Raw genomic sequence first — 26,257 nt, 5'->3', positions numbered from 1 at the left:
CTGAACTATTTCCAAGGTTGGATCAGTACTGATCATTAAAAGAATACCAATATACTGGTTTGGATCCTGGAGTGAAAACATTAGTGATTATAAGAGCAGGATGATTAGTGATTTGAAGCAGGATGCTCTCATAATTTTATTTACCATGTTCTGCCCCCACTCAAGGGATTCTAGGATTCTAGACCAGTCTAAATTACCTGATTTGGATTACACATGAAAGTTGTTTATTTCTTGTTGTTACAGGAACTTGGCTTTAAGGGTCTTCAGCAGAATGTCCTGGACACTCATCTTCAGCAAATGAGAACAAATCTGTCGTCCCGTCAGCATCGAGTTACAGTGGGTTTGACTTTGGTTCTTGTCTTAGTTTGTCTTGAGCTGTCCTATTGACTTCCACTGTCACCTACAAAGTAATTATGTTTTTTTTTACAGCAGGGGCTTTGTACTTAAATACTAATAGCCGCAGAAAATCTCCTGTATAAGTCAACTGGCACTCTTAGATATGTTATTTTAGTTTTTTGTTTCCTGCGTTTATGGTGGATTTTTTCTTTTACCAGAAAAACTTGTTGGAGGTTATGAAGTTTGGTATATGAAGCAGTGCAGGAGGCAACCATTGCCGTATGCAGTTTCAGTTGGACTTTAATAATTTATTTCTTTGTATTCTTCTCCTCACTTGGTATCTTTGAGGGGTTTTGTGTCTTGTTTTATTTCAGGTGCTGCAGAAGTTCTGGAACCATTGGAAGTCCCGTTTGGAAGAGAAGGAGGAAGAACAGCAGCAGGCCTTAACATCAGTGGCTCATGCCCGTTATAGGTACACAGAGAAATATTAATACAAACTCGTACAAATGTGGAATCTGTGGCCCTTTGATTCTCTTCTAAAGTAGGGTAATACCTTTGGGGGCATGACCTGATGACAATTGCTCTGACATTTTCTGTGAGTAATGAACAATTTACATTTCCTACTTCTCTGTGGAATGTAAGAGGGAGATTGGTTAAGCCTAGCTCTGAGGCTCATTTAGCCAGTTGAAATTCCTAAAATCAGTTATGTTTTCTGAAGGAATTCTCTCCTGTGCTGACATTCTCCCTTTTTGCTTGCCAGGAGGGTGTTGATGAGACAGGTATTTGACACATGGCTGCTGAAGGCCTGCAAGCTGCAAGAATATCGAATGAGAGAGAAGAGGGTAAATGTAACTTTTGTACCTTGCTTAGGAAATAGAGGGGATGATTTCATAGTCACTGTCTGTGAATATGAGTTAGCATGAGATGAACTTGGCTGTCGTAAATTCCCTTTTCCTTGGTGAGGGATCAAGTCTGGGGAAGCAGATTACAACCAATATTTATTTACTGATCACCCTTTTTAAGTTAAGCAGTTTGTTAATAATAGAATCAAGTTATTGTTAGAGGATAGTAATTCACATAGTTCATTCACTTATTCCATCACCCTGTAAATGTGTGTGTGCTCTCTCTCTTTCTCACACACTGTCTCATAGTTACTTTGTTGAAATAATAATAATAATACTAAAGGGCCAACCCCAGCCTATTTAAGAAGTGTGGGGTTGTACTGACAAATTAGCTGCTTCTAGGTAGGTGTCAATTATGTTTTTTCCAGGGCCCTTCATTTTCTAAGGGGGATGTGTGTATATATATGTATATAGTCCTGGAGTCTTTACATGTAGCAGCCACAGTGGCCTTTTATATGGTCTCTTACATAACTCCAAGTTGACAGTAGCACATGTGGGTGTCCTTGTGCAGACATGGCTCATCCTTGGATGTGTGAGATTATCGGTTCTTGTAAATTCAACAGGACTGGTTTCTGGAACTTACTGGTTCTTAGGAGTCCTTTACATGTTATTTAATCAACTTGTGTTTTTCCTCTCTTTGGCCTGCTGGTTTTTGGTAACGGCTCCTCCATCCATATGTACACAGCTGCCTGCAGAGCACATCACATAACCTCACAGCAAAGGGGCTTTGGTGGCATGTCCATTGCTGTTCAACCTCAGAAAAAACAAACATTGGACAGTTCTGTGCATGTCATCTTTAAGGAGTTGTTTTCTGTTGTTTGTAGCTGGCCTGTGCTGTGCATTCATTGCCGTCTTCCGTCCATTTCAGGCTGTCCTTCATTTCGAAAGGCAGCTCTTGCACTGTTTCTGGTGCTGCTGGCGTAGGAGAACAACTGCACGTTTGGAGGAGCAGGAGGGCTTGGTTTGTGCAAGAGATCACTACAGTAACCAGCTGCTGCTAAAGGCCTTCAATTTGTGGAAGCTAAAGACTCAGGCGAGAGAAACAGAGTAAGAATTTTTTTCAAACAATGATTTGGATTGGCCCTGTGGCAGCTTACTTTGGACAAAGAGCATTTAATTCACAATGGTGCTCACTCTTTTTTTGTGCTGTGGAATCTACTAAGTTGTCTTCCAGTAAATGAATTACTAAAAATAACAAATGTGCGCTCAAGTCTGTGCTAGAAGTGTTCAGTAACATGGATTGCATTGTAGGCCAAATAATTATTTTTCTTATAGGAGGCTCAAGGAGACAGAAGCTTTAAAATTTCACTGTTCAAAGTGTCTGCAGCAGACTTGGAACAAGTGGAGAGAGGTGAGAGAGTTAACAGATGGGGAAGAGCGTGAATTCTTTCTGTTATGTTTGAATTCCTTGTACCCATATGGCTAGAAGTTAACTTGTTTATTTTAAACACTAGTCATTCCTAAGCTCTCCTCCCTTTTCAGGTGGATAAAACCAGTTCACTGTGGGTGGAACAGGAACTGTGTAGGGAGGAGAGGGAATTCTTTTTGTTCGTGCATCTAGATATGCTGAGAATGGTTACATTCCCAGGTACATCTAAACTATATTCCCAGAGTTAGTGTGATGAAATTGTCCCTAGCCAGTACTGGGTGTGTCTTTCTCAAAACTTGAGTTAAGTTGGAAGTTTGCAGCCAGACCTTTGTGTATGGCTTGTATTTGTGTACAGGTTGTAGCAAACACTGTCACAGAGTACTTTCATGCTAGGCCTTTTCCTTACCATGATATGAGGTACCAGATGTACCTTGCATCATGTCTTGAGAATCTGTGAGAAATTTTATAGTTGGAGCTGCTAGGTTGGTGCAGACCTGTTAACTTAAATGGATTGCATTAGTCTTCAAGAGAATTCCTACAAAGGGCAGGGAAAAAAGCACCTCAACTAGGCCTTTTGGGGAAATAGCAGAGTGCAGCACCAGTTTGAGTGAAAACCTGTTACAGCAAGGTGAAGAATTGATGTTTCTCCAGAGACTGGGAATGGTCCTTTTCCCTCCTGTCTCTGCCATTACCTGTTTTCCCTCCTTCATGGGTACGTATCTTTTGGGTTTCTTCCACTTCCCCCTTATAGTATGTGGGACATCAGCGTGAGAAATGGAGGAAGTTGGTGCAAGCAGACCTGCACTATCAACACACATTACTGGGCAAGACTTTGGCATCTTGGAAGGTAGGATGGAACAGCCTTTTCTTTGGGGCACTTGTCTGCATGTGCTGTAGTGTTTCAGTGAGAGCTGAAGAGCTGCCACACTGCTTTACTCGAAGCACATACACACCGCGTGTGCAAGGTAGAATGGAGGCTTGTGTATGTAGGGCTGTATGAGCTCTAGCATTACTTTTTGGAGCAGAATAACCAAGGAAATCTTGTAGCACTGATGAATGTTATATCATAGCTAGCATTAACTGTTGTGTAATGATTGCTTGTCACAGAGAAGCAGCATTTGCTTTCAGTGGCTGTATTTTTTCCCCCTGTACTCTACTGCCAGTGCTACGTATGAGCTGCTACTAAGAGTTTCTAGATGTTGCCTCTCCTCACAGGTGTTGAGGTAAATTCACTTCTCAGTCCTATTTCTTTTTCAGATTTACCAACAAAACGTACAGTGTATTCTGTATCAAGTAACTGAGAAGGAGAAACAGCACGCTCGACTGCTGCTGCGGTGAGCCTTTTCCTAGGCAGCATGAGAGAAGTGACTGCACTGCAGTCAAATTCGTCACTTTCTTTCACTGCCACCTTTGTAACTTTTTGACTGTTCAGTGCTGGGAGTTGACTCTGCCATGCATTGCTGTTTCTTTGCATGCAGGTCATCTAGTTAAAAGAAAACAACGTCTTCCTGTTTGCTATCTGTTTTGCTTGAATATTTTTTAAATCTCTGTTTAGTCCTGTGAGAGTCAACAGACAGCAAACTGCATCATTCCCTGTTTGTTATGGTATTAAAGCAGCCTGGACAATGCAGAGGCTTCTCTTGCGTTAGAGTGAGGAGAGTGATTAAAGATACTACCACATGGCGTTGGTTGTAGTTACTTTACTTTAATTACCTTATTTGTTTTAATGCTATACAGCTTGAGTCACTTGCAGAGCCTGATTGGCTCAGCTGAAGCTGCTGGATTACAGAGTGTGTTGTGTTTTGCCCTGCCTTCTCTTCAGCAGAGACCTGAAGGGGCAGAAGTTGATTTGCATGACTGAGTTTATAGATGCAGCTGGTTTTGGTTCCTCTGTGAGTAGGAAAGTGCCAAATGAACAAGTGAGAATCATTCTTAATGGGTTTGTTTGTTTTTAAATTTTGTGTGTATTTTTGCCTTCAGACAGGTGCTGTGTACCTGGAGAGAAAATGCTCTTGCTCTTATACAAGAATCTAAGGCAGATGAGCACTACAGGAGAGCAATCCTGTCAAAGGTAGGATCTGTACAGCAGGTGCCAAGGTCTCAGTACAGGTGCTGATTCAGGCAGGGGTCAGGTAATACAATTAGAAGGACCAAAAATTTAATCTAAGAGCCACTATTAAGAGAGATCTGCAAAGTGGGAGTCTCATCTTGTTTTTACAGGTGTCTCTGAAACTTGTCTCTGTAAGCTCATGGCTTTTTCTCTTCTTCCTTCTTCTCATTTCTTAGAAGGAAGGGAAGACCAGTAGTATGATACAGCATAGTAGTATTGGTGAGGTGGGGCAGGGAGGGGATGGATGGAAGAGAGGAACACCTTGAAAAATGCCAAGGGGACTCTCTGAAATACAGAAGTATTTAATCTGTAGGAAATTCTTACTGTCCTGCTGAGCCTTATATGAAAAATGAGGTGAAAGTGGTTGTGTTACCATTGATGGGGGGAGTACATTGTGTCCCCTTCCATTGCAGTGCTAGTCTGTGTCCCATCTCCTGTTCACGTTGTATCTTCAGGTGCTGCTGCAGTGGAGAGACACTGCCTGGCTAGGAGCGTGTCACCGCCATCTGAAGGTGACAGCTGTGGTGGAGGCCAGAAAACATTTGGATATAGGTGAGCTGATGTAGATGTTGAACTCTCAAAAGACCTTGTTGCCTGTGTATGAACCAAGGGCAGTCTGTTGTGTCATCTGTACAGATGAAGTGACTGGATGGTCTGTTGGCTTACAAAGAATGTCCCCAGAGAATGGAGAGTGAGTTGGGACTCCAGTGATCTGCTGAATGCTGCTTGTGTTACTTCTGCTTCTCTGTTTGTTCCTTGTACTATATAAGGGATGCTAACGCTTCCTTCTTCAAAGGAATTTTCCATTACTGATTTTGAGAATCTCGGACATCTCTTTTGAGGGCAGTGCAAGTAGTCTTACCAATTACTGCTTTAGTCATTCTCTAATAATTCACACTGAAAGACCCTCAAACTCTGCAAGTATTTTCATGGCACCATGGTACATTCTTGACACGAGGACTCTGGGGGACTCTGAAACACAAAGGGCATATGATTTCCTAAAGGTTACAAGGAATGTCAGTGGCAGCAGGGAAGACTCGCAAGTCACAGGTCCCCGTCTGTTACATGCAGTGTTTCACAATTGTCCTATACTGAATACTCTCAGTGCTGAGTGTTGTCCAAGTTAAGTGTTGCTGAAACAGTCTGGAAGAGTAGCTGATCACTTGATACTCTGAGATTAATGGTCTCCTTTTGGTACATGGGTTAATTTATCTTCCCCTAACAGTGTATTTACAGACCCTGTTTCTTCACTGGAAGGAATTAATGAGGGAGTCTCTGATGCTGAAGGCTCAGCACCGTAGGGCAGCACAGCACCACCACCAGCACCTGCTCCAGAAGTACCTGGTGAAATGGAAAAATTATCATCAGAAGTGCCTTGGGAAAAAGGTGAGAATGATCAGCAACCTCCTCAGCCTGTGGGAAGTTACGGGTGTGGAGGAGGAACATGCTGTGTTCCCTGGTGAAGGGAATGGCAGTCTTGGCTGAGAAGGAGCATGACAGTTTTGTGTACTAAGGGGGAAGGAGCATGGCTGTGTCTTGCCTGAAGAAACTGATAGAAGTAACAGACTTAACCAGACAACCCAAGCTTGCCAGGATGGGACCATATACTGCAAATGAAATCCTTGCTGGGCTTATATAGATACCTGCAAATGGGGTTACACTGTAGGGCACTTGGGTATTGAGGGTGGCCTCAACAGAGCAAAGGGAGGGTGATAAAGGCTGTTGGGTAGCTGTTCTAATGGCATTTGGCTCAGATAAATGGGGTTTGTCTGCAAGTGACTCACTCTTTTGGTTGCCTTGCAGCTGCTGCAGAGAAGGGGAGATGAACTAATGACTCATAGACTTTGCTCTGCTTCCTTCTCTTGCTGGAAAGCTCGGGTAAGGAATTTTCCCCTGGGTAGATACCTGGCTCCTTGCTAGTCATTCTCCCTTATCCTTCATGTTCCATTTATACAAGGACCAAGAAAACTTTGTTTAAACATTTTCAGGATTTTTTGGTTCAGCTAGCACAAGGGACACATTGCCATAGACTGGGTGAACTGAGTAGGTTTTTCTGCTCTGGCTCTACCATCACTTCCTCCTTGCTTGATGCTTTGGCTGGTGTTGGGTATTTGGCTGGTGTTGGGTATGTCAACTCCTAATCTGGTTGCTGTGCATTTTTTTCCCCTAATAGCTGTTGCAGCAGCAATGGGAAAAGCAGAAGACAGTGCAAGCATTGTGGCACTGGTCCCTTTCAGTGCAGAGGAAGGTAAGGGGGTGTGCAGGGCAGGGGCAGGCAAGTGAGTTTGCAGATGTACAGATCATGTGCAGATTTGAGTGCAGTCAGCAGAGTGCACACTGAATGTCTGTTTCCTTTCCTCTTTGGGATGCTGTATGTTATTTTGGGATGCTGGAAAACTCCCTAAAATTTCTTAACTGATTAGAAAGTGCACACGTTCCCCCATCTGGCCTCAGCTAATTTAAATGTCTGTCCCTCTGTCATTGTGGCAGTGTCCTGCTGTTGATGTAGCTCTGCCTATTCCTATCCATTGTAAGGGAGAGTTGCTGTCTGCAGGGGGAGTCCCTGGCCTGGAACCTGTCTGTATAATGCTTGCAGCTCTCATTGTTCTGTTTTAGGCATTTGATGCTTGGCTCAGGTTTGCAAAAGGGCAGCAGGAGAAGAAAGATGGCATTGAAAATGTCACAGGAGTTCACCACACAACTCCTTTGAGAGAAGATGCAACCCGTGCCTTGAGAAACACTGCTGGCATCAAACAGCTTCAGGGTCAGCTCCACACCCAGCACCAGCTGGAGGTGAAAGAGTGATTGATCAGATATATATCCAGAACTGGGCTGCTCTGGTCTCTGCTCTGTGTGTGGGGTGTGTGTTTGTGTGTATGTGCATTTATGTATTTTGGAGCTCCACATCCCAGTTGTTTTTAGATCCTACATACACTTATATCTCTGGTTCAAGGCATTTCATTCAGCTGAGACTAGAGCACTTCAGACTCATTGGGAACCTTTCTTAATGAAACTATTTCAAAACTGGCCAATTCCTGCCGTAGACAATATTCGTGATCGAAACCTTTGCATGTGGGTCAGATCTCTAAATTTTTTGCTAGAATGAAGCATTAGAGACTACATCTGATCCTGTCTTAGCTTTAGCAGTGCTTATACCTTCATATGTATTGTGTCACTTCTGCCTTTGAGTATCAGCCCAGCCCTGTGCGTGAAAAGGATGCCTGTATTGACTGCTCTCTTCCTGCTTCTGGGCAGCGTTCCCAGCTCTTTTCCGTGTTTTCAAGATACCAGTTGTTCCATTTGCTAATGTGCAGCTTGCCTTGGTGCAGAAGTACCCAGTTAATTTTCCTCACCCAAAATGTTACCACAGTGGACCTCTTGATTCAGTTTAGAGAGCTGGTATGGCTGTGAGGGCATCAGAAATCTCGGTTCCTTCTCCCTGGGTGATATGGTGCTTCCTGCTCTCAGCCATCAGATGCTCATCAGATTCTTTGTGTTGGCAGGCAGCCTACAGTCTTCACCAGTCAGTGTATTGTTGTGCCATGCTGTAGAAACAGAAGGCTCTCTCCCAGAAATTAAATAAGCCTTTTTCTTTTTTGCCACCTCAGAAGAAGCAAGTGACATTGAAAAGGCCTGATGTTAGTCCTGAGACAAGAGGACATTCATCAGAGGAAGAGCCATGGCCTTCAAAATGCAGACATCTACCACTTCACCCTGCTGATGGGGGCTCAGTTCTCTGTGGCCTGTGAGTGTAAATTTTCAGTCCCTCCCCTGTTTCTCTGGCATATATGTAACTTTGCATATATGTAATCTATCTACATGTGTCTCATTTTTATGTATCTTAAGTTCTCTCATTGATGACTTAGTTCCACGCATTCTCCTTAACTGACTCTGCATCATGTGGCTGGTGGTACAGAGTTACACAAAAGCTGCTGTGTAATGCAAGCATCAGCCCACACATAGTGAAGGTATTTGTGACTGTACTTGCCAGTGACAGGTAGAACCAGCTAAGCTTATAGACCTTCCACTTTGTGTTTCTCAAGGTACAGTTGAATTTGTGGAGCACTGGCCATTTGTCATAGGAACGTTATATAGAGAAATGTTTGAAAGATACCTTTGATGGGACTTTGGTCATCAGGAGAGCTTATCTTGTTTTTTTCACTGAAGTCATCTGATGAAATGATAAACATTAAGATCCTGGTGTACAGAAGCTGAACTTTATTCTTGCTCCTTTCTTTTCCCTGGGGAAGCTATTCCTTAAAAAATACCTATTGATCATGGGGCAGTTGCAAGGAAGAATTGTCTACGAAGCTTCTCAGTGCAGGACAGGAACCCTACAGGGAAATAAGATGGTAACTTCACGTTACTTTAAGCAAGTTTATGCTGCCAAAAGAAGAGTTTCTGCTCTGTTTAGTTATGTCACTTCCACCACTCTTCGTGTCGGCACAACCATAGTGAACTAGATTCTCACATTGATACACACTGAAATTTAATCTTTAAGAATCATTATTGCATGCAAGGAGAATGTTGCAGAGAAGGGATGAATGATGAAACAGTACTGTTTCTTTAGCTGCAATGCTAGCTTACGCCAATTTACAACATTCATAAGTCTGGGGCATTCTTCGTTCTGTTGTACTTTTCAGAAATGCTATTCAACAAGCCAGGTTACCACCATGGAAGCCTGACTTTCCTCTGGAGTCTCTAGAAAGCAAGGGACTGCTGGGACCTCCTTTTACTAGGTAGAAAATCAATTTTAAAAGTAAAGGAAAGAGCGTGATTTAGAGTGGGCATAGTAGAGCAGCTAATTGAAGAGCTGTATGCAAGGGAATGATAAGAGTCTCCCCTTTTCTGCACTGACTGCAAAGGACAAGACCAACAGGTTGCAATGTATAGTGACCTTATCCTTCTTCCTGTACAGGTCAGAGGTGCCCTTTCAGCAGACATCTGTGAATAAATGTTCTGCACAGACTGGGAACTTAATGCTGACACCTCACATGGAAGAAAGTACCTGTAAATGTCTATCTCATCCCCATCCCTCTCTCACTTGTGCTGCTCTCCCCTCTCTCCCCCTGTGGACACAGGACATGCACTGTGCTGGGCAGGGGCCAGAGCTATGGTCTCCTGCATCTTTCATGTCCCAAATGAAAGCTGGCTCAGAAAAGGTGAGTGTATTGCTGAAGGAACAATTAGTGTGTGTATTGGGCTGCTGTCAGCAGGCCTTTTGCTTATTGCGGTGTTTTCTTGTGGTTCTTCTGAACTGCCCACCTGGATATTGAGCTGTTTTTTACTTGTTCTAGCTGTCATCTTTAAAGCTGACCAAGTGAACTGCCTTTGAATGCCCAAGAACTGTTTACCCCTAGTCTGAACCAATCCACATGTGTGTTGTACTGTATTTCATGCCTTTTTCCTGGTGGTCTTCCTAGCCAGATCTTTTCTTAGCAAGTGACATGAGGGTGCTGCCTCTTCAGAGTTCAGAGCAGTTACAGTTTGCTGTCCAGATTGCAGGGATTTTAAGAGAAACTAAATTTAGGAGCAGTGGGTGTGTCTGAGAGCCTCAAAAAATTGAAATTCACTTAACCTGCAAGTAGGTGCTTGCATTTTCAACTCCTTTTTCCACACAGAATGGGAAGTTTTAGTCTTGGTGAAATATCTCCATGCTAGAAATCAAAGAGCCCATCTTTTAAGCTCTGCTTCTTCTGTGGGATTTTATGAGAGGGGCTCAGCACCTACAGGAGTTGTCTGAGTGGGAGTAGTCGGTCAGGCACATGCTACTTGTAGGGCTTACTGAAGAAAAACCCTTTGAGGAAAAACCTGGTATCATTCTGGCCTTCTAGAGAGGAGGTCAGCCTGTGAATGGTCACAAAGGAGCCCCTTCCCAAGACTCTCAACAGAATTCTGTGGAGAAGTTGCAACCAAATTTGCAGCCACATTTGCTGTCACCTGAAAACTTGGTGGGAAAAGGGAGTCACCAGACTGCAGGTAGGTCCTCAGATCTGAACTGTAGCAGTTGCTCATTTTCCTCTCTAATCTGCATGAGACTGCAAGTCACTGCCACAAAAATGTGTGGGAGACAGGGCAATCTTGTGTGCCAGCATCAGGAGGTAAAGGATATCAGTATTCCTTTCTGGGATGGTAAATGCAGTTGTGTGGATTCTGCTGAGTCTGGGGGCTAAAGCCCTGCTCTAGGCATTGAAGAATGGGAACTGCTTGGGGCCAGCTTCTTTCAGCAAGAATGTGCTCAGGTGCTGGGGTGTTCTTACGTACAACAGAACTTAGTTCAGGAGGGAAGAGTTCACCCAGTAAGGCTCTCTGAGATTTCCCTGTACTTACAGTATAGCTGTAAGGGGGACAGATGGTGTCTAAGCACCTCTCACTGTGGTGTTTTAATGACATCAGAGCAAGAAATGTGTTTTGCAGGACTAGATTGTACTTAATACTTCTAGGCTAAATGTAAAAGATGAAATCCTGAACAGGCCAAAACAGTATCTGTAGTACTAAACCATCCACCAAAGCATTTCTTATCTTTCGTGTGTTCAGAGTCTTCAGAGCTTGTACTGCTGTTAGAATTCCTGCCCTCTCACTGTACCTGATCCTTTAGGGTGAACAGGTACATGTCACAGGGTAACAAAACATGTGAAAAAGACTTGGGAAGGTTCAATTTTTCCTGTCATTAAAAATAATTTCTCTTCCTTCTTATCAAAGAAAGAGTTGATGTCTGTTCTACCTCCATTGCTTGTGCCTTGTATTTTCCATTCAGCTGAAGGGGAAAAGAGGGAGCACAGTTCCACCTTTCTCTGCAACACCATTTCTTCTCTGGAAGTTGAACTGCGACATATCCAGCAGCAGATGCAGTACTACTACAGCAGGAAGCAAGAACTCAAGTACGTTGCAATGCCCCTTTAGCCAGCCTTTCTTCATGTTGTCAACTGTTGCGCTTTTTCTGTGTATCTGCTCTGAAAATAATTGGTCTGTTCACAGTAGAACTGTGAATGAAACAGAAAAGTTCCAGACATTCCTCCTTTTGAGTTCACTCCAGGTGAAAGAGAGTAGGTGCATAACTACTTCTGTAGTCAGCCAAGTGGTTTAATTATACCTTTGGCAGCTCTTGGAGAAGCATGTCAGAGGTAACACTGGGTGTAATCGAAAGACAGTACAAATGAATTGCGCAGAGCAGTTGAAATTTAGCTTTTAGTTATCAAGAGGAGTGAGGTGAAAAGCTGAGCTTTTCCAGCTTTCAATTAAAAAAATTAAATATGGCTGGTATTTGATAACTGCTCTACTAGAACAAGAAAATAGAAATGCTTAAAAGAAGATGGGGCTTGGGGGGGAGTTTAACTGTCAGGAAAGGAAGAAGTCAGGGACTAGAAGCAGGAGATGGAGACAAGAGTTTTTGGATTCCTCTGCTTTCCACCATTTTTTTCCCCTTTTTAAAAAGATTTAAACCATTGACTGCTTTGAGACAAAAAATGGGTCTTATTGCAAGTATCAATTGCAAGTCTAAGTTGGCTTAGACTGTTGAGCTCTTAATTGGGATAAATAATCTTTCTAATCTGTTTTATCAGGTGCTGTCAACAGCAGGCACAGATTCTGCAGCAGTGGCTGGAAATGAGCATGCAGGCAGGAGCCCAAGATGGTGTGCAAGGAGTTCAGGAAGAATTGGGTCAGGTGTGTACGCAGCATTTAAATTGAAGCTACTGAAGTGATTATGACTATGCTATGCACTTAGCCTAAAGGCTGATGGTAGCTGTGATGAGTTGTGTAGTTAGCTGCTAGTAAAATGCTAAGAGAAGTGAAATTTGTAGTCAGGGCTGAGGAGCAGAACAGGCTGTGTAGATGCATCTTCCTGTTCATTCAGAAATGTAACTCCTGCTCCAATAGACCTTTCTGAGGCTATTTCCAAGCTATGGATCAGGCTTTCATAGACTGAATCTCAAAATTTTTCCTTCCATTTTTAAGACAATTCCCTGTGTGCAGACTGCATCTGCACTGCTGTCAGGCCCCAGGTTCACACAGCCAGGTGTGGGTACTGGTACCTCTGATTCCAGCCAGTACCAAGCTGTTCCTGCGTCACTCAATCTGTCACTTACTGGCCCTCAAGTGAGATAATACAAAAGCTGCTGGAGCAGCTGTTGCTGTCGAAAAGACTAAATACTGTCTCACTGTACAAATTTATGTTTATGCTCATGCACTTGTCTTCCCTTTCAGTTGAGGGTGAGGATCAATACTCTCACCAAAGCACAGCTAGCCGAGAGACATCATGTGCAGACCCTGCTTGCCCGCCTGCGAGATATCCAGCTTGCCCTGGATCTGTAATACATCTGAACCAACTTCCCAGCTCAGGGGTAGGACTTTTTGCCCCTTTCATAGGAGGGAATGACGGAAGAGATGTATCCATTCACTTAGTTCAATGTATGGCATTTCTATTTGATAAATTAAAATAATTTTGCTTTTTTTATTACTACTCTACCTGATCAAAACCAAACTGGAGCTACATCTACCTCATGCTGCACTTCCAATACCTAGTTTAGGTTACTTGTCATGCAACAAAGATAAGCAACACAGATAAGACTTTTTATTTCAAAATGTTTACAATTAAATGAGTTCATGTCAGTAAGTCATACACTTTGCCATACAAAAATACCGTGCTACTGATACAGTTGAATTAAATGGATTCTCCATGGAGGAGAAATTCACAGCATTATCAGTACCCTCAAGGAACTTTGTTTTCACTCCTGGGCTGGCCCCTGCATAACAAGCAATGTTGGTTTATTAGCTCGCTCTGCACAGTATTAAAACCATCATAAAAACAGCCACTTGCATGCTGAATCCTTTCCTCCTTCTGAGATTTCTAATAAAGCAAACATCAAGCAACCCCATCCTCCATCACTAGGCTAATAGTTACCTTCAGATACTCTGGATGATGCTGCTGAGTAGGAAGAAATTAAAGCTTAAACTTCCTTTGGCTCTGTCTGGATGTCATAGGCCCCAGTGGAAAAGAGGGAAGAGATTAATTTGTCTTTTTCTCTTACCCACTGGAACAAATTTACTTTCTCTTGTTAACATGACACTGAAGTTTAATCAAAAAGCTCACCATAACTTTATCCTCTCAGGGCTGACATCTGCCTTACTCTTTTCTCACTCTCAAAGGTTTAAAAAGACTTGTATCTGGTACTATACTGCTGCAGGAAGAAACTTGCTAATGCCAAGAAGTTCAACAAGATAGGTAGCTGAGAGCCACTTCAAGCTTTCAAACTCCTCCCTCTGTAAAGCGAGGAAACACTGACTCCTGGAGCCAAATGAATCTTCTCCTGCTTGTCACCCAAACAGCTACCCTCATCTGACTCATGGCTGGGCTACATCACTTACAAGCAGTTTTATCATCCCCTCCTTCCTGCTGACAAGCTAAAGCATACAGGACTTGGCAAACTGGACATGCGTACAAACAAAATTATATTCTATTTTCTGCAGTGCATACAAAGAAGGGTTTCTTTAGGAGGTCAGAGCTGTCCAAAACCTGTCATCTCCTTGAAGTAGCAGAAAAGTAGCTCAAGCAAGGAAGTAGTATGAGAAACCTTTCAGAAAGCACAAAGGCAGGTTTCATAAGCCTGTCCACTCCAACAAGCTCTGGACAGCAAAATCAGTTCTAAATGTTTGAGTGCTGGGACTTGCAACAGTTTATTCTCAAAAAACAATTGACACATTGCTTTAAAACTCAATTTCTCTTCACTTTGGCAGTGGTTTTTGTCAGTGCCACATGCAGTAGATCCAAGGTGTTAGATTTTAACTCTTCTTATGTGAAGTCACAAAGAGGCTCTAAAATTTTACAGTGGATTAAACTTCAGCACAAAGCTTTCAGCCTTCAGCACATTCCTACCATTAAGTATAAGGGCAGAAGTCAGAGCCCGTGTGGCATTTTATTTATATTTTGAGTAAGATGAAATTGTTGCCAGTCAAGGGAGGGCCAGATTGGCACCTGGGAAGCAACAGGGGATTTCTTCAAAGAGCCATAAATATTTTAAACACAGTCAGTGCATAAGGCATTTCACTCTGTGCAATAAAAATTGGTCCTGAAGTAGCTGAAGCTGTCCTGTAATAGAGGAACTAATTCTTCAAGAATTTAGTGACAAAGTAACAATTAAGATACATAGCAAGTAAAACCATATTTTAGTTGCTATCACATCACCCAAGAAAAATAGGCCGTGTGTCTTCTAACTCCTTGATCCAAGAGGTGAAGTTAACTGTCTCTCATAAAGACAGAAACTTTTAAGGCCTGGAATAGCAAAATAAAACCATGGATTAGGAAGAGGACACAGAGCTTTGTCTGTCTTTAAAAAGAAAAAGAAAATTGCAACATGACAAGTTCTGTTGTCTGGAATGTAGACACTGTTTTCAGGTTTAAAATACAGTGCAAAGTCCATTTTTAAAGGGACAATGTTAGACGAACTAAAGTTGTCTAACAGTACAAAACTTGGGATGAGTGTCATGCATTGTACTGACTGACTTGTATATTTTGCTTTGTTTGGGCAATGAAGTCACCTCAGCCAGTTTCACTGTTTGGCCAATGAAGTCACCTCAGCCAGTTTCACTGTTTGGCCCTCTATGCATTCTGAGACTGCTTTTGTCTAAGAATTTGGGCAGAGTTTCTTAGAATAAAATAAATATGGGAACATATTCTTTACTCAAGGTCTGAAAAACAGATACTGCAGATACAAGGTACAGGGTCTGACTCAGCCTGTCAGTGTCCCTTTAAATACAGGTAATCTCTACCCTCCACCCTTTCCCATTGCACTTGTCTAGGAAGGCTTACAAGGGATTTAGAGGCTCTAAGAACATAATTATCCTGTGGCACACTCAGATGAGAACATGAAAGACTACAGGCCCAGGGTGGGCCAGAAACCACTATGGGCAACATCTTTAAAGGCAGCTGTACCCGATACATCCATGATCATTCAATTACATTTCTACATCCAGCAGCAGGTAAATGTAGACCAAATACTTTCAAGTTTAATGCAGCAGTGACATCTTTTCTGCTCACCCAGGTCCTGCTGAGTGATACAAACTTGGTAAGTGAAACATTCAGTGGTGTGAAAAGAGTTCCTTTGTATAGAAAATCTTCTTGATGAGACAGTTTCTATAAAGAGCCCAGTGCTTCTCCAAAGCGGATTTTCTGTCCAGCTTTGAGGTTGAATTTGAAGTCCTTGGGTGCCTCAAAGATTAGTACGATTGTAGAGCCTAAGTTAAATTCCCCTAAATGTTCCCCTTTCCTCATGGGGATTCCCTCCTTGTTGTTGGATATGAAGCTGAAGTCATTGTAGGAACCTTTAGAGTAACTTGGACTGTTCGTGTGCAAGTCCTGTGCAGAGAAGGAAGAAGAGAAGGATTTACTGGGGGATTTCAGTGCTCTGTATTCATTCATCACTACAGCTGTGTACTGTACATTCTCAGGCATTTTCCACGCAGGAACTCACAGTTCAAAGGTGCTACAGGAATTTTTTAAAAATAGTCTATATTGCCGACAACACTGCTGAAATCAGTCTTAGAATATCAGTACTGTGAAATACTCTAATTTCAGGGTAATAAGATTTTTTTCTTTTTTCCATTTTGTTATGCTGCACCAACCTCAACCATTAACACCAGAAAGGTGCCTGCTATGATCCTGCTCACCTGGTCGAAGTAGATGCGGATGGAGCCAACATTTGTTGCTCCTACAGCTGTTAACGAGAAAAAGCCATGTTTCCAGTCACCTGTAAGGACAACCCGTTCATTGTGGCAGAACAGTTCCTTGATCCAGCGAGCAACTCCAGGATTCACAGACATCAGAGAGCCTGAAGAAGTGAGAAAATATTCAGGTTAGGTTGTCTGGTTTGTAGCAATATTGTAATGCCACTCAGATGGTGTTTTCAGTATAACTGGAGCTGATCCAGTAAACAACTCTGTCAGTTATTTGTAGGAAGAGAAGCAAGTGCCAGGCAGAGCAAATGAAAGAGAAGTCTGTGGTGAAGACAAAAGGGTCACAGAAGGATGTGTGTGACAGGTCAATCTCTCTCTCATGGTATTTGAAACCAAATCCAAATACTCAGGTTTTTGCTAGATACCAAGAATAAAATATTTTTGTTATCTGCAAAAACATCCAATAGCAGCTCCAATAGTGTATCTGTTCAGTTGCATTTTCTTTGCCAAGCATGAGCAGAGACCATACTTTGAGCTACTGTTTGGTGTGATATGCAGAACTATCTGTATTTCAAGAGCAAACGGAATAAACAGTGTTTGGGAACAAATCAGGTCAGCATGCATCAAGGGTACTTCAGAGAGCTCAAACAGTTTGAATACAACATTACTGTTTTCACCATTTATATGTGATTTGCTCTTATAAACTGTACAGCTGTAAAACTCATTACTGTTTGTGACAAATCATTTTTGTCCATCATATTACTGTACAACTTTGGCACTGGTGTGTCTCATTCTGCAGTGGCGCATAGCAGTGCTTCCCTCCATAGCTGCTCTGCAGTTGTTTTCTAGGAACAGAAACCAACCTGGGAAATGCCGTCGGTGTGACACTGTCCAGTCTGTGGGTGAATGGAAGCAGTGATAATCCCCTGGTGCAAGGTAAATTACACAGTGGTAGAGCTCATTCCCCTCCTTTGTGACCAGTTGTTGCTGAAAAGAGTTACCAGGTGGGGCTGCAGCGAAAGCAGGGAAAGGAAGGGGTTAAATATATTCCTCCTAAAGTCATCTACTACAGCCAGACAGTCTATGTTAGAGCCAGTGCAATAGCAGAGGAATAAATGCAGCCCACGTGGATTGGTGAGACTACAAAAACATACGTTTCATCCAGGAATCCAATATTTTCAAGTGTTCCTTTCCCTTTACAACAAAATTAGATCCTGGATTGTTTTAATCATAGTGAAAATTTTTCTTCTGGAGTTTGCCCTTCCCTAAGCAAAAGAGCAGAAACTGAAATCTAGTACAACAGAATTTTTATTAAAGCTACCCTTTAAGAACAGAATTTGTTAAGAGTCCTCTAAGTCATTAGAGGGGTAGTGCTTGAGCACTTGCTGAGGAGTAGCTTACACAGTTTTTGCTAGCAAGTGCTTGGGCCCGTTTCAGTGTGACAGCAAAAGTGCTGCAGCTGTGGTATAGCAACAGATCTTGGAGTCAAGTGTAGGAACCAAGCAACTCAGTTCAGATAATCAGAATGAGCTAGGCATGACTGTATAAAGCCACTGGTGAGAAAGAGAAGAACTAGAACAGCGACATGGTTACCCCCAAATAAAATGAACCAAAAATCAGACCTGCTTTTGTTCCTGACAATGCAAGAAAATGTTAATTTTTTCCATCTCTCTTAGTCTCATGATTGCTGAGAACACTGAAAGGGCAGAGCAGAATAAATGCAGAACTCACCCTGACTAAAATGCATTTCCTCCGTGGAGATGCGAGGTCCCAAAAAAGATTCCAGAGAATACGTAACCCCTTTTACTTGCTCCACTTCGCAATTTTTTACCTGTCCGAAATTAAGGATCTTTCCATCAGAGGGACTAATCTACAGCAAAGAGAAAAAACGGAAACAGTTAGAAGTTCATTAATTCCTTATGAAGCAGTGCCATTCCTCTGGGGGCTGAGGGAAGCTGGCAGTGCTGGGTGAAGCCCTCACTTCCTTTCACTCACCACACTATGCACGCAGCAGACTGGCCGCACTTGTGGTTTCAGTTTCCTGCGGAAGAACTCACTGAGGTTCCTGTAGTGATGCAGATCCTCCACAGCTGCCTCCTTCATGTTCACCCCAAAGGTCCAGATGTACAGGCTGTACACAGGCTTCCGCAGCCACGTGGGCAGCTCCACCTGGTTCAGGCGACCCCAGGCTCGTGAGAGCAGCCGTGTTGGGACTGACTTGTACAGGGCAACCTGAAGGAAGAATTGCAGCACATCAGTGTTCTCCCCACTGATGGCTTTCTTACTTCTCCCCATAACACAGGAAGGATCAAACTGTTCCTGCAAACCCATCCCTTGAATTCATGGGTTACACCAAGTAGCCTTTAAGGCAACAAAAAATTAACACTGCACTTCATCCTCATTTCCTCCATTCTGTTGAGAGTAAGTAAGAGACAGGATGAAACTTAATTTAACTTTATAGTGAAGTCAGAATTTCCAGTCCCTGCAGGCTGAAGCGCCACACTGAAGTTACTGGAAACTGCCCAAGTTGAGGCTTACAGAAAAAAAGAGACACTGCACATATTCTAGTAGGATGCTAATCAGAAAGGTTTAATATTACCAGTGTACAAATTTTTGTGAATAACCAAATGAAAATTGACTGGATGACGTGCTCATCAGATGCATCTACTACTGAGGGTGTTTCCCACACCCAGTACTGTGTGTTGTACTGCTCTAATGGCAAGTACCATTGAAATGTACCCGCATGGACGCAGCTACACAGGTATAAACTTACACCAGCCTTACTCCTCTCACAACAATGGGAGTTGCTAATCACAAGAATATAAAGTGCCTTTATTTCTGGAGAAATACACCTTTGGACTTGCACCAAAGCCCAAGTTTTAGCAAGGAAAACAAATGAAACAAAGCTGGCAAGAGGTATCTGCTGTTGATGTAAGCGGACAGATGACAACGTCTTTCTGTTGATAATTCCAGCAGACAACTCTTTTGGGGTTTGTGGTACTTCCTGTCAGCCAGGAAGCTCACATGGCTATGATGTAACTGGGGGGAGCTGGGGAATATGGACCAAGGGAACTGAACACGCTGAAAACAGTTTTGCAAAGGAAGTGGTGATCTGCTGACTGGTGCTTTGTTTTTGAACAGTACAGCTCAGTTACATTCAACTCACAGCTGAAACTTGGTTTTTTTCTTAGTGAGAGTTATCATTTGTTCTCAATCATATCTTTCATAATGAAGTCTTGCAAAACACAGCCATAAACACAAACAGAAGCACACACTGGCTCCATCATATCAAACACAGCAAATTAAGAATTCACTTACAAATCACCATCCTGTGTACATACAGGTATATTTCAGAAAGGAAGTACCAACAGATAAAACCTTCTAAATGAACAGTACCTTAGGTTATGTAAGCTGAAGTACTGATGAAAAATATGTGTTGCCATTTTATTTGACATGTCCTATACTGTATTAATTTCTAAAATTAACTTTGCTGTTTTCTACCAACACAGAAAATGTACATACAACTATAAAATCACACAAATTGTCAAAAGTGGTATTTCCTAGTAGCCTCTTCTCTTCAAAGGAGCCTGGTTTTCAAGTTGATGGGATCAAACAGAACAGATGTTCAGTGAAATAGGCTTAAGAATGGCAATTTTGTTCCTGTTTTCAAAATACTTACTTGGTTGTTGGATTCTGGAATTGTATGATTTGTGGGGAGAATTACTATGTGCAAGGCATCCCATAGCCTGCTCTCAGCAGTGTCAGAGCAGAGATTTGCTTATCATTTGGACATGCTGGACTACAAGTGCTCAATGAACTTGAGGAACAAACCCTCTCAGTGTGAAAATAAGAAAAAACAAGAGACCATTTCAATGTGGCCAGGAAAAGGAACTTGCTAAGAGGTTTGGTCTTCCTTGTCCTAGCCCCGATACTGTGAGGTGACTGCATTCCTTCAGAAGTTTGTGTTGATTTTCCATGACTGTTAGAGGACAAAGTAATTCTCTGCTCCTGATAAAGTCACTTGTCTATGAAGGCATTAGTCAACACAACCACAAACAGTAAAAACTATACAGAAGCATGAATTGCACCTCTGCCTTCACACCAGTGATCACCAGGCTGTCCTGCATGAAGCAACTCTTCCCCCCAGCTGCTGTCAGCTCCTCCAGGACACACAGCTCCCAGACATGGTGCACGAGAGACCTGCTCACACTTACCCTGCTCATGGGCCTCCATCCCACTCTGGTCAAGGGTTTAAGAGCACCGAAAGGCAGAAGGTAATAGAGAATAGTCAGAGGCCAAGAACGGAGTTTCAGAGCAGGCCTAGACATACAGCTCAGCTGGCCCAACCTTCGCCTCAGGGCCAGCTGGGGGAATTGCAACCTGAAAGATTACATACACAGCATCAGAGGGTCAGATATCTCAGCTGCAGAGCCACCAGCTTCTGACAGCTGGGGGTGAGTTATTCCTCCTAAACATTACTTAATCATTGATACTACAAGTCTTTACTCCTTTATTTTGATCAGTTCCTCCCCTTCCCAAAAAAGAACAGTTTATCTAAAATACAAAAGTCCTCTGTCCAAATAATGGTGTTTACCTTCACAGGTCACATTTTATGAGTAACATCCTCAAAAATTAAAGGTAAGACCAGTTTCAGGTCTTAAAGCCTTCACTGAATACCCTGGTTCTGAATAGGGAACATGTGGACAAAGCCACTGTTTCTACTACTGCAAGACAATCTAGTCTCCATAGCCCAATAATCAACTCCTCTGTCTCATAACCAGCTGCATCTCTGATTTTTTTTGTTACATGGATGTGCTGACTGAGAGGGATATCATTTTGCACAAATGGCCATGAGGAGAAGTTGACCTTCTAACTCTCAGAGGGAAAAGCCACTCAGCTTCTTAGCAGAGGACAGACATCAAGGGCCTCAGTTCAGAGCCTTGCAGGAGGTCTGGATGCAAAACCCTTCAGGTGCCCATTTATTCTTTGGTTTCTATTCATGAAAAAACCACTGGCATTTCCAAGGTCCCATTATCAATTGGAAATCTGCCTACCTGAGGACAAACTATTCAAATGACTGACTGAACTCCTGGCTAGGAGACTGTTCTCTGGCAGCCAGGACACAGCGATGTGCACACACAAACTCAAGTGGCAAAGTCTGGCTGCTCCCAACAGCTTGCTTTCTTGCTGTCTCATTCTGTGACATGAAGGAGGAACTACAAAATACTGCATATGTCTTTCCAAGATGGAAAGAAGCTGAGAATTTAAAAAGAAAATTTCTTTCCAACTCATTCTTTCCAAAAGTTGGATCAGAATTAGAATATCAGGCAGACAGGTACAACTGTCACCACTTTGGGATGCAAGATGGTGCCTTTTGGCTCAGAGATTTTTTTTTTCTGCAGTGAACACAACTTCTTTCCCATGAAGAATTAATAAATAAACAGAGAATAATCTGTGCATCACAATGCAACAGGGAAAAAGAACCTTGAGCAGAAGTCCTGTCTCAGCAGAGTTAATGCTGGCTTCTCAGCAGGAGGTGGGACTGACTCAACATGGGAATAGGAAGGGGCACATCACATTCTCCCTCCCATCCTTACCACCTAGCAGCTTGCAAGGCTGGCGGGCCAGCAGCCGGGTTGGGTCCCATTCTCCCCCTCCTGCTGCTCTCCCCCCCTTCACTGCAGTCGCTCCTGGACCAATCCCTGCAGAGCTGCATTGCTCTGGAGCCCTCGGGCTTCTCACTGCCTTGGCCTGGTTTCAGAGTGGCCCCTCAACTAATTTTTCCATTCTTCTAGTGATAGAGAGTAGAAGGGAAAAGAATGAAAGCTTCCCCATTCCCCTTGTCATGGAACAGCATGCCCTTGTCTCCCAAAGCAATGTATAAGGAGCTTTATAATAATTAGGGCAAACAAAAGCTTTGCAGATGGCTCCCGCTCCTTCTGCCCAGAAACCCTCCCAGCCTCCCTCCCGCGTCAGTGACCGTTCCTGCAAAGCAGAAAATACTGAACAGTACCTGAAATGAGTTCTCCTACTTGGTGTCCCACCGGCAGAGCCAGCCAGACCGGGACTCTCCAGCTGTGGGTGCTTGTCCCCGGCACAGCTGCTGCTGCCGCCGTTCCCTGAACGCAGCCTCCGGACATGAATTTTAACTTTGTGGAGGTTGTAGCAAGAGGGTGGAGGGTTAGATAAAGCTTTATAGCATCTCACCATTTCCCTGTGTGGAGCTCTGGTCCCTGCAGGGTGTTTGACTGACACATCGTCAGGGTGAAGGCTGTTGCAAGGCTCAGTCTTTTTTCCTGTACCTCTCTTTCCTTTGCTTGCTCCGGCACAGGAGAGAGGACACGGCGTCACAGTTCCTAAATCCCCCGCTGGTTTGTCTCTGGATTCCCTCTCTGTTTCCCACTTGAATCTCTGCTAGGAGGGTTGCAGCTATTGCAAACAAACAGGCATTGTGTCACATTTCAACATCCCACTACAAAGCCGACTCTGCACATGATAAAAATGAGCTGTCCATATGAGCAGTCCTTGCTTCTTGCTAGTCCGAGTGGCCATTGGAACCCAACTCCCCAAAAAGCACCCTGCAGTTTGTCCCAGGCTGCTGGGCAGTGATGCACTAGTGAGAGGAGCAGCCAGCTGGCCCTGCACAACTCATCTCAGTGCCAGCCTGAATGCAAGGCTGGGAGGAGGGGTGGGGCGGAGAGGAGGAGTGGGGCGGAGAGGAGGAGGAGATAACGCCCAGCTTCAATTCTGCAGTGCAGCAGCTGCTCCTAAAACAGTTCTAGACTGCTGGGCACCAAAAATCCTTTCCTGCTCTTATTGTCCAGCTTGTAAAGAAGAAAACAGGAAAGAAAGGAACGTCTTTCTATTTTACAACGCTTGCCAGGCACAAACATGCATCTCCATAAGTCTCCTTCCATCTCAAAACACTCACTTAGGGGAACATTGCTTCCCCTAATGGACATTCTTCTACAAATAACCAGATACATACAACATAAGCCAGTTTTAGGGCCAGCTTGAGAACTGGGTATAAAACAAGTGTTTTGCGCCTATTATGTGACTCGGTACTGTCACAGTTTTTATGTCCAGTAGAACTAAAATAAAAAACAGGAGTAAAGGAAGCTGGTTTTGTTTTTAAAGACCAAAGGCTGCAGTGTTTCTATCTGAACATTCTAAATGTACAGAGAAATTTCACTCTTTAACCCTACAGAACACACCTCAAACATAGACTTTCTGTATCTCCTGTGACTGGGTTTGGATTGTTAAGGGAGCCCTGGTTCAGAAAGCGGAAGTCAGATAGCTACATCTTACCTCAAGATTAAACCAAATACCCAGAACAATTTCGGGGCTGACTCTCTAGTGGCTCCATTTCACTTCTGCTTTCTGCTAAGTCTGGGCTGAAAACAATCAATCAAAACCCTCCTTGTTTCCAAAGCCTTCTAAGCACCATGAAAACTGTGTGCCTCACAGAGCAGATCAAAAAGAGCACTGCTGCTCTGATAGAAGGAAAGGCTTGTATTGTAATAGGAATAAGGCAGGAGGAGTGGGAGGACCAGCAGGAAAAGCTAGAATTAACTAGCTAATGGCACCCCAGTCAGGCTTCAAAAGGAAAATATCCAAGCAGTAATTGTGTATTTTGACTGGCCTTCAATGCCAAATATTACAGATACCCCCTAGAAACACCTCTGGAGATCCTACATTAGAGTATTTTTTTTCAGGAAGAAAACTTCTATATGGTATTCTATGTGTCAGGAAGTTCCAAGACCTGTGTATGTGTTGTTTAAGCTGAATTTTAACAACAGCATTTAAAAAAAAAAAATCCAGCTAATTGAAAGAAGGCTAATTTAAGATCGACTGAAAGCACTCAAAACATACTCCTTCCTCCCTGAACCTTGTGCCAACTCTTTTTGTTTTCCTATTTAAAATATCATTTAGTCTTTCTTTGGCTGGCACAAGAAACTCCTACACAACACAAACGAAGCCATCTGTATAGTCAAATGCTGAAAGCAGTTAGCCAAAATCCTATCAAAATTCAAAGAAAAGAGCACAGGGGAGCTACTTCTCCATTCACTGGGAACATTAGAAATGACCACCAGTAAAAACTTAATTTTAAACAGCAACAAGCTAAATCAACATTGTTTCAAAAGAAACTTCATCAGGCCAAGACAAAATTATTTTCACACTGAACACCTGTGTTCACAGAACTGTGGGGAGTGAGTTCGTTTGGCCCTGGTGGAGCTGAGCAGGAGCAGCAGAGCACCCAGCTCAGTAGCTCCCGGCCAGGGCCAGCTCCTGCAGCTGCGGGGGGGAACCCTGCTCCCTATCCCACCTCCTCCTGTGCTACCCTCGCCCTTGCAGAGAGACAAGAGAGCAAACACACGTCTTAACTACATTCCCTTCAGTGCTCTTCCCTTCAAGATAAGGGAGGTAACCCACAAGCTCTTTCAGTAAAATTCAATTTTATCCCTCAAAACACTTTTAAGGAATTATTATATTCTCAACTGAGTAACCATGATTCTGTGAAAGCATGGAATCAGCTAAACAGCTGACCTGCTCCCTTAAAAAAACCCAGACACTGAGATGTTCTATAGCCTGATGCAGTAGGTAGTACCACGCTTCAGTCCAAACCAAAAAATGTGGGGCAAGAGAAATTCCTCTCCAGGAAGGGGAAAACACTGGTGTTAAAAGTTTTTTCCTCCACTTCTTAAGAAAACTACACTCAGCCAAGTAAGAAGTTTCTCTTAAGTTCTGCTCTACTCCCCTCATTACATTCACCAGGATGCCAATACCTGAGTCCTGCTTAGATGCTGACATACCTAGTGAGTTGCCATCCCTGCTGTGGCTGCCCCAGAAGCAATGTACAGTTCCTACAGTGTAAGAAGGCTGAAATGAAAAATCCACCCTGAGTTTACCTGCTTTCCATGGGGAAAGGAACAAGAACTGCTCATCAAACAGCTCATGACAGAGGAGCTCATAAAATGGCATCTCAACAGCTGGACCTCTTGGGATGCAGGCAGTGCCCAAAGCCTGTGTCATCATCAGCTTAGACAAGAATCTTAAAATTTTTGGTTTGTAAGGGTTGGACACCATTACCAAACTCCCTCACCTGTCTGAACTCACTCAGAATCCATGCTGGGCAAATAAAACAGCAGTTACCGGCAGGTATCAATCCATAGAGCATTATTATCTCATAGAGAAGTGCTAATCTGCCAGCTATGCAACACCCTTCTGCTCTGTCAGCTCAAATAAGCATCAAATCCAGTAACCTCTTTTAATTACTTGTCAAATTATTAACTACTCAAGTCCTTCTCTCAAGTTTCAAAAAACAACACAGCAAGGCAATTGCAAGAAAGACTAATATGCAACTGAGCTTCAAACGTGCAGCCGCGGTTTTAAACCATAAGCATGAATCATTAGGCTTGGAATGTGCTGGTCAGTGCTCAAAGCCCTCTGGTCACACTTCCTACATCTGGTAACAGAACTACTATTTTAAAAATGGACCGAATGCATCCCAGTGCTGTATTCAAGGGCCAACAAAAACTACGGTCTTGCACTCAGGGGAAAGATATTCGGTGACCGTTTGTTAAAGGTCCCGTTCCTTTTCCAGCAGTAACTGTTCAGTATCAGACACGTCATCCCTGCTCCCATCCAACCTTCTCCGCAGGCAGCCCGGCAGGAGAAACACTGGATGCTCCACACCCAGGCAAGAACTCCTGAACTCCGAGAGCACAATAGAACTGCCCCGATGCTGCTGGGAAACCTGAGCACACGCTGAGCGCCTGCCAAGGCCGCGGAATTGCTGGGCAGCGCCTTCGCCCCGGCTCTGCCGGGAAGAATCGGCCAACGGGGACCATTCTCCGCGGATTTACCGGC

At 43.3% G+C, this 26,257-nt stretch overlaps 2 protein-coding genes across 13 annotated transcripts in view; one reads left to right on the top strand and one right to left on the bottom strand.

Moving 5' to 3' along the window:
• SFI1 (SFI1 centrin binding protein) overlaps window positions 1-16,439 on the top strand; it is a 29,953-nt gene extending 13,514 nt beyond the window's left edge. For 2 of the 4 annotated variants that reach the window (XM_069031217.1, XM_069031215.1), the window contains 20 exons: window positions 244-336; window positions 711-808; window positions 1,097-1,178; window positions 2,107-2,285; window positions 2,514-2,589; window positions 3,359-3,454; window positions 3,865-3,941; window positions 4,588-4,678; window positions 5,173-5,269; window positions 5,943-6,103; window positions 6,521-6,595; window positions 6,891-6,965; window positions 7,334-7,510; window positions 8,326-8,462; window positions 9,636-9,879; window positions 10,552-10,696; window positions 11,475-11,598; window positions 12,280-12,382; window positions 12,923-13,059; window positions 16,355-16,439. In XM_069031217.1, coding sequence (XP_068887318.1) covers window positions 244-336; window positions 711-808; window positions 1,097-1,178; window positions 2,107-2,285; window positions 2,514-2,589; window positions 3,359-3,454; window positions 3,865-3,941; window positions 4,588-4,678; window positions 5,173-5,269; window positions 5,943-6,103; window positions 6,521-6,595; window positions 6,891-6,965; window positions 7,334-7,510; window positions 8,326-8,462; window positions 9,636-9,879; window positions 10,552-10,696; window positions 11,475-11,598; window positions 12,280-12,382; window positions 12,923-13,030 — 2,238 coding nt within the window. In that variant the 3' untranslated portion in view covers window positions 13,031-13,059; window positions 16,355-16,439. Of the gene's footprint in view, window positions 1-243; window positions 337-710; window positions 809-1,096; window positions 1,179-2,106; window positions 2,286-2,513; window positions 2,590-3,358; window positions 3,455-3,864; window positions 3,942-4,587; window positions 4,679-5,172; window positions 5,270-5,942; window positions 6,104-6,520; window positions 6,596-6,890; window positions 6,966-7,333; window positions 7,511-8,325; window positions 8,463-9,635; window positions 9,880-10,551; window positions 10,697-11,474; window positions 11,599-12,279; window positions 12,383-12,922; window positions 13,060-13,864; window positions 13,953-16,354 lie in introns of those variants that run through there. The other 2 variants (XM_069031216.1, XM_069031219.1) reach the window with 2 other exon arrangements.
• Window positions 14,368-26,257, bottom strand: part of PISD (phosphatidylserine decarboxylase) — a 23,699-nt gene continuing 11,809 nt past the window's right edge. For 2 of the 9 annotated variants that reach the window (XM_069031234.1, XM_069031235.1), the window contains 7 exons: window positions 22,401-22,816; window positions 20,602-20,767; window positions 18,383-18,619; window positions 18,119-18,257; window positions 17,251-17,397; window positions 16,382-16,542; window positions 14,368-16,070 (listed from right to left, as the gene is read on the bottom strand). In XM_069031234.1, the coding sequence (XP_068887335.1) occupies window positions 15,849-16,070; window positions 16,382-16,542; window positions 17,251-17,397; window positions 18,119-18,257; window positions 18,383-18,619; window positions 20,602-20,767; window positions 22,401-22,597 (1,269 nt within the window). In that variant the 5' untranslated portion in view covers window positions 22,598-22,816 and the 3' untranslated portion in view covers window positions 14,368-15,848. The other 7 variants (XM_069031237.1, XM_069031232.1, XM_069031236.1 and 4 more) reach the window with 6 other exon arrangements.

This window comes from Aphelocoma coerulescens, chromosome 15 (genome assembly GCF_041296385.1).
Source record: "Aphelocoma coerulescens isolate FSJ_1873_10779 chromosome 15, UR_Acoe_1.0, whole genome shotgun sequence".
Taxonomy (NCBI): domain Eukaryota; kingdom Metazoa; phylum Chordata; class Aves; order Passeriformes; family Corvidae; genus Aphelocoma; species Aphelocoma coerulescens.
Note: the sequence above shows the minus strand (reverse complement) of the source record. Positions and strands in the feature narration are given on the sequence as shown.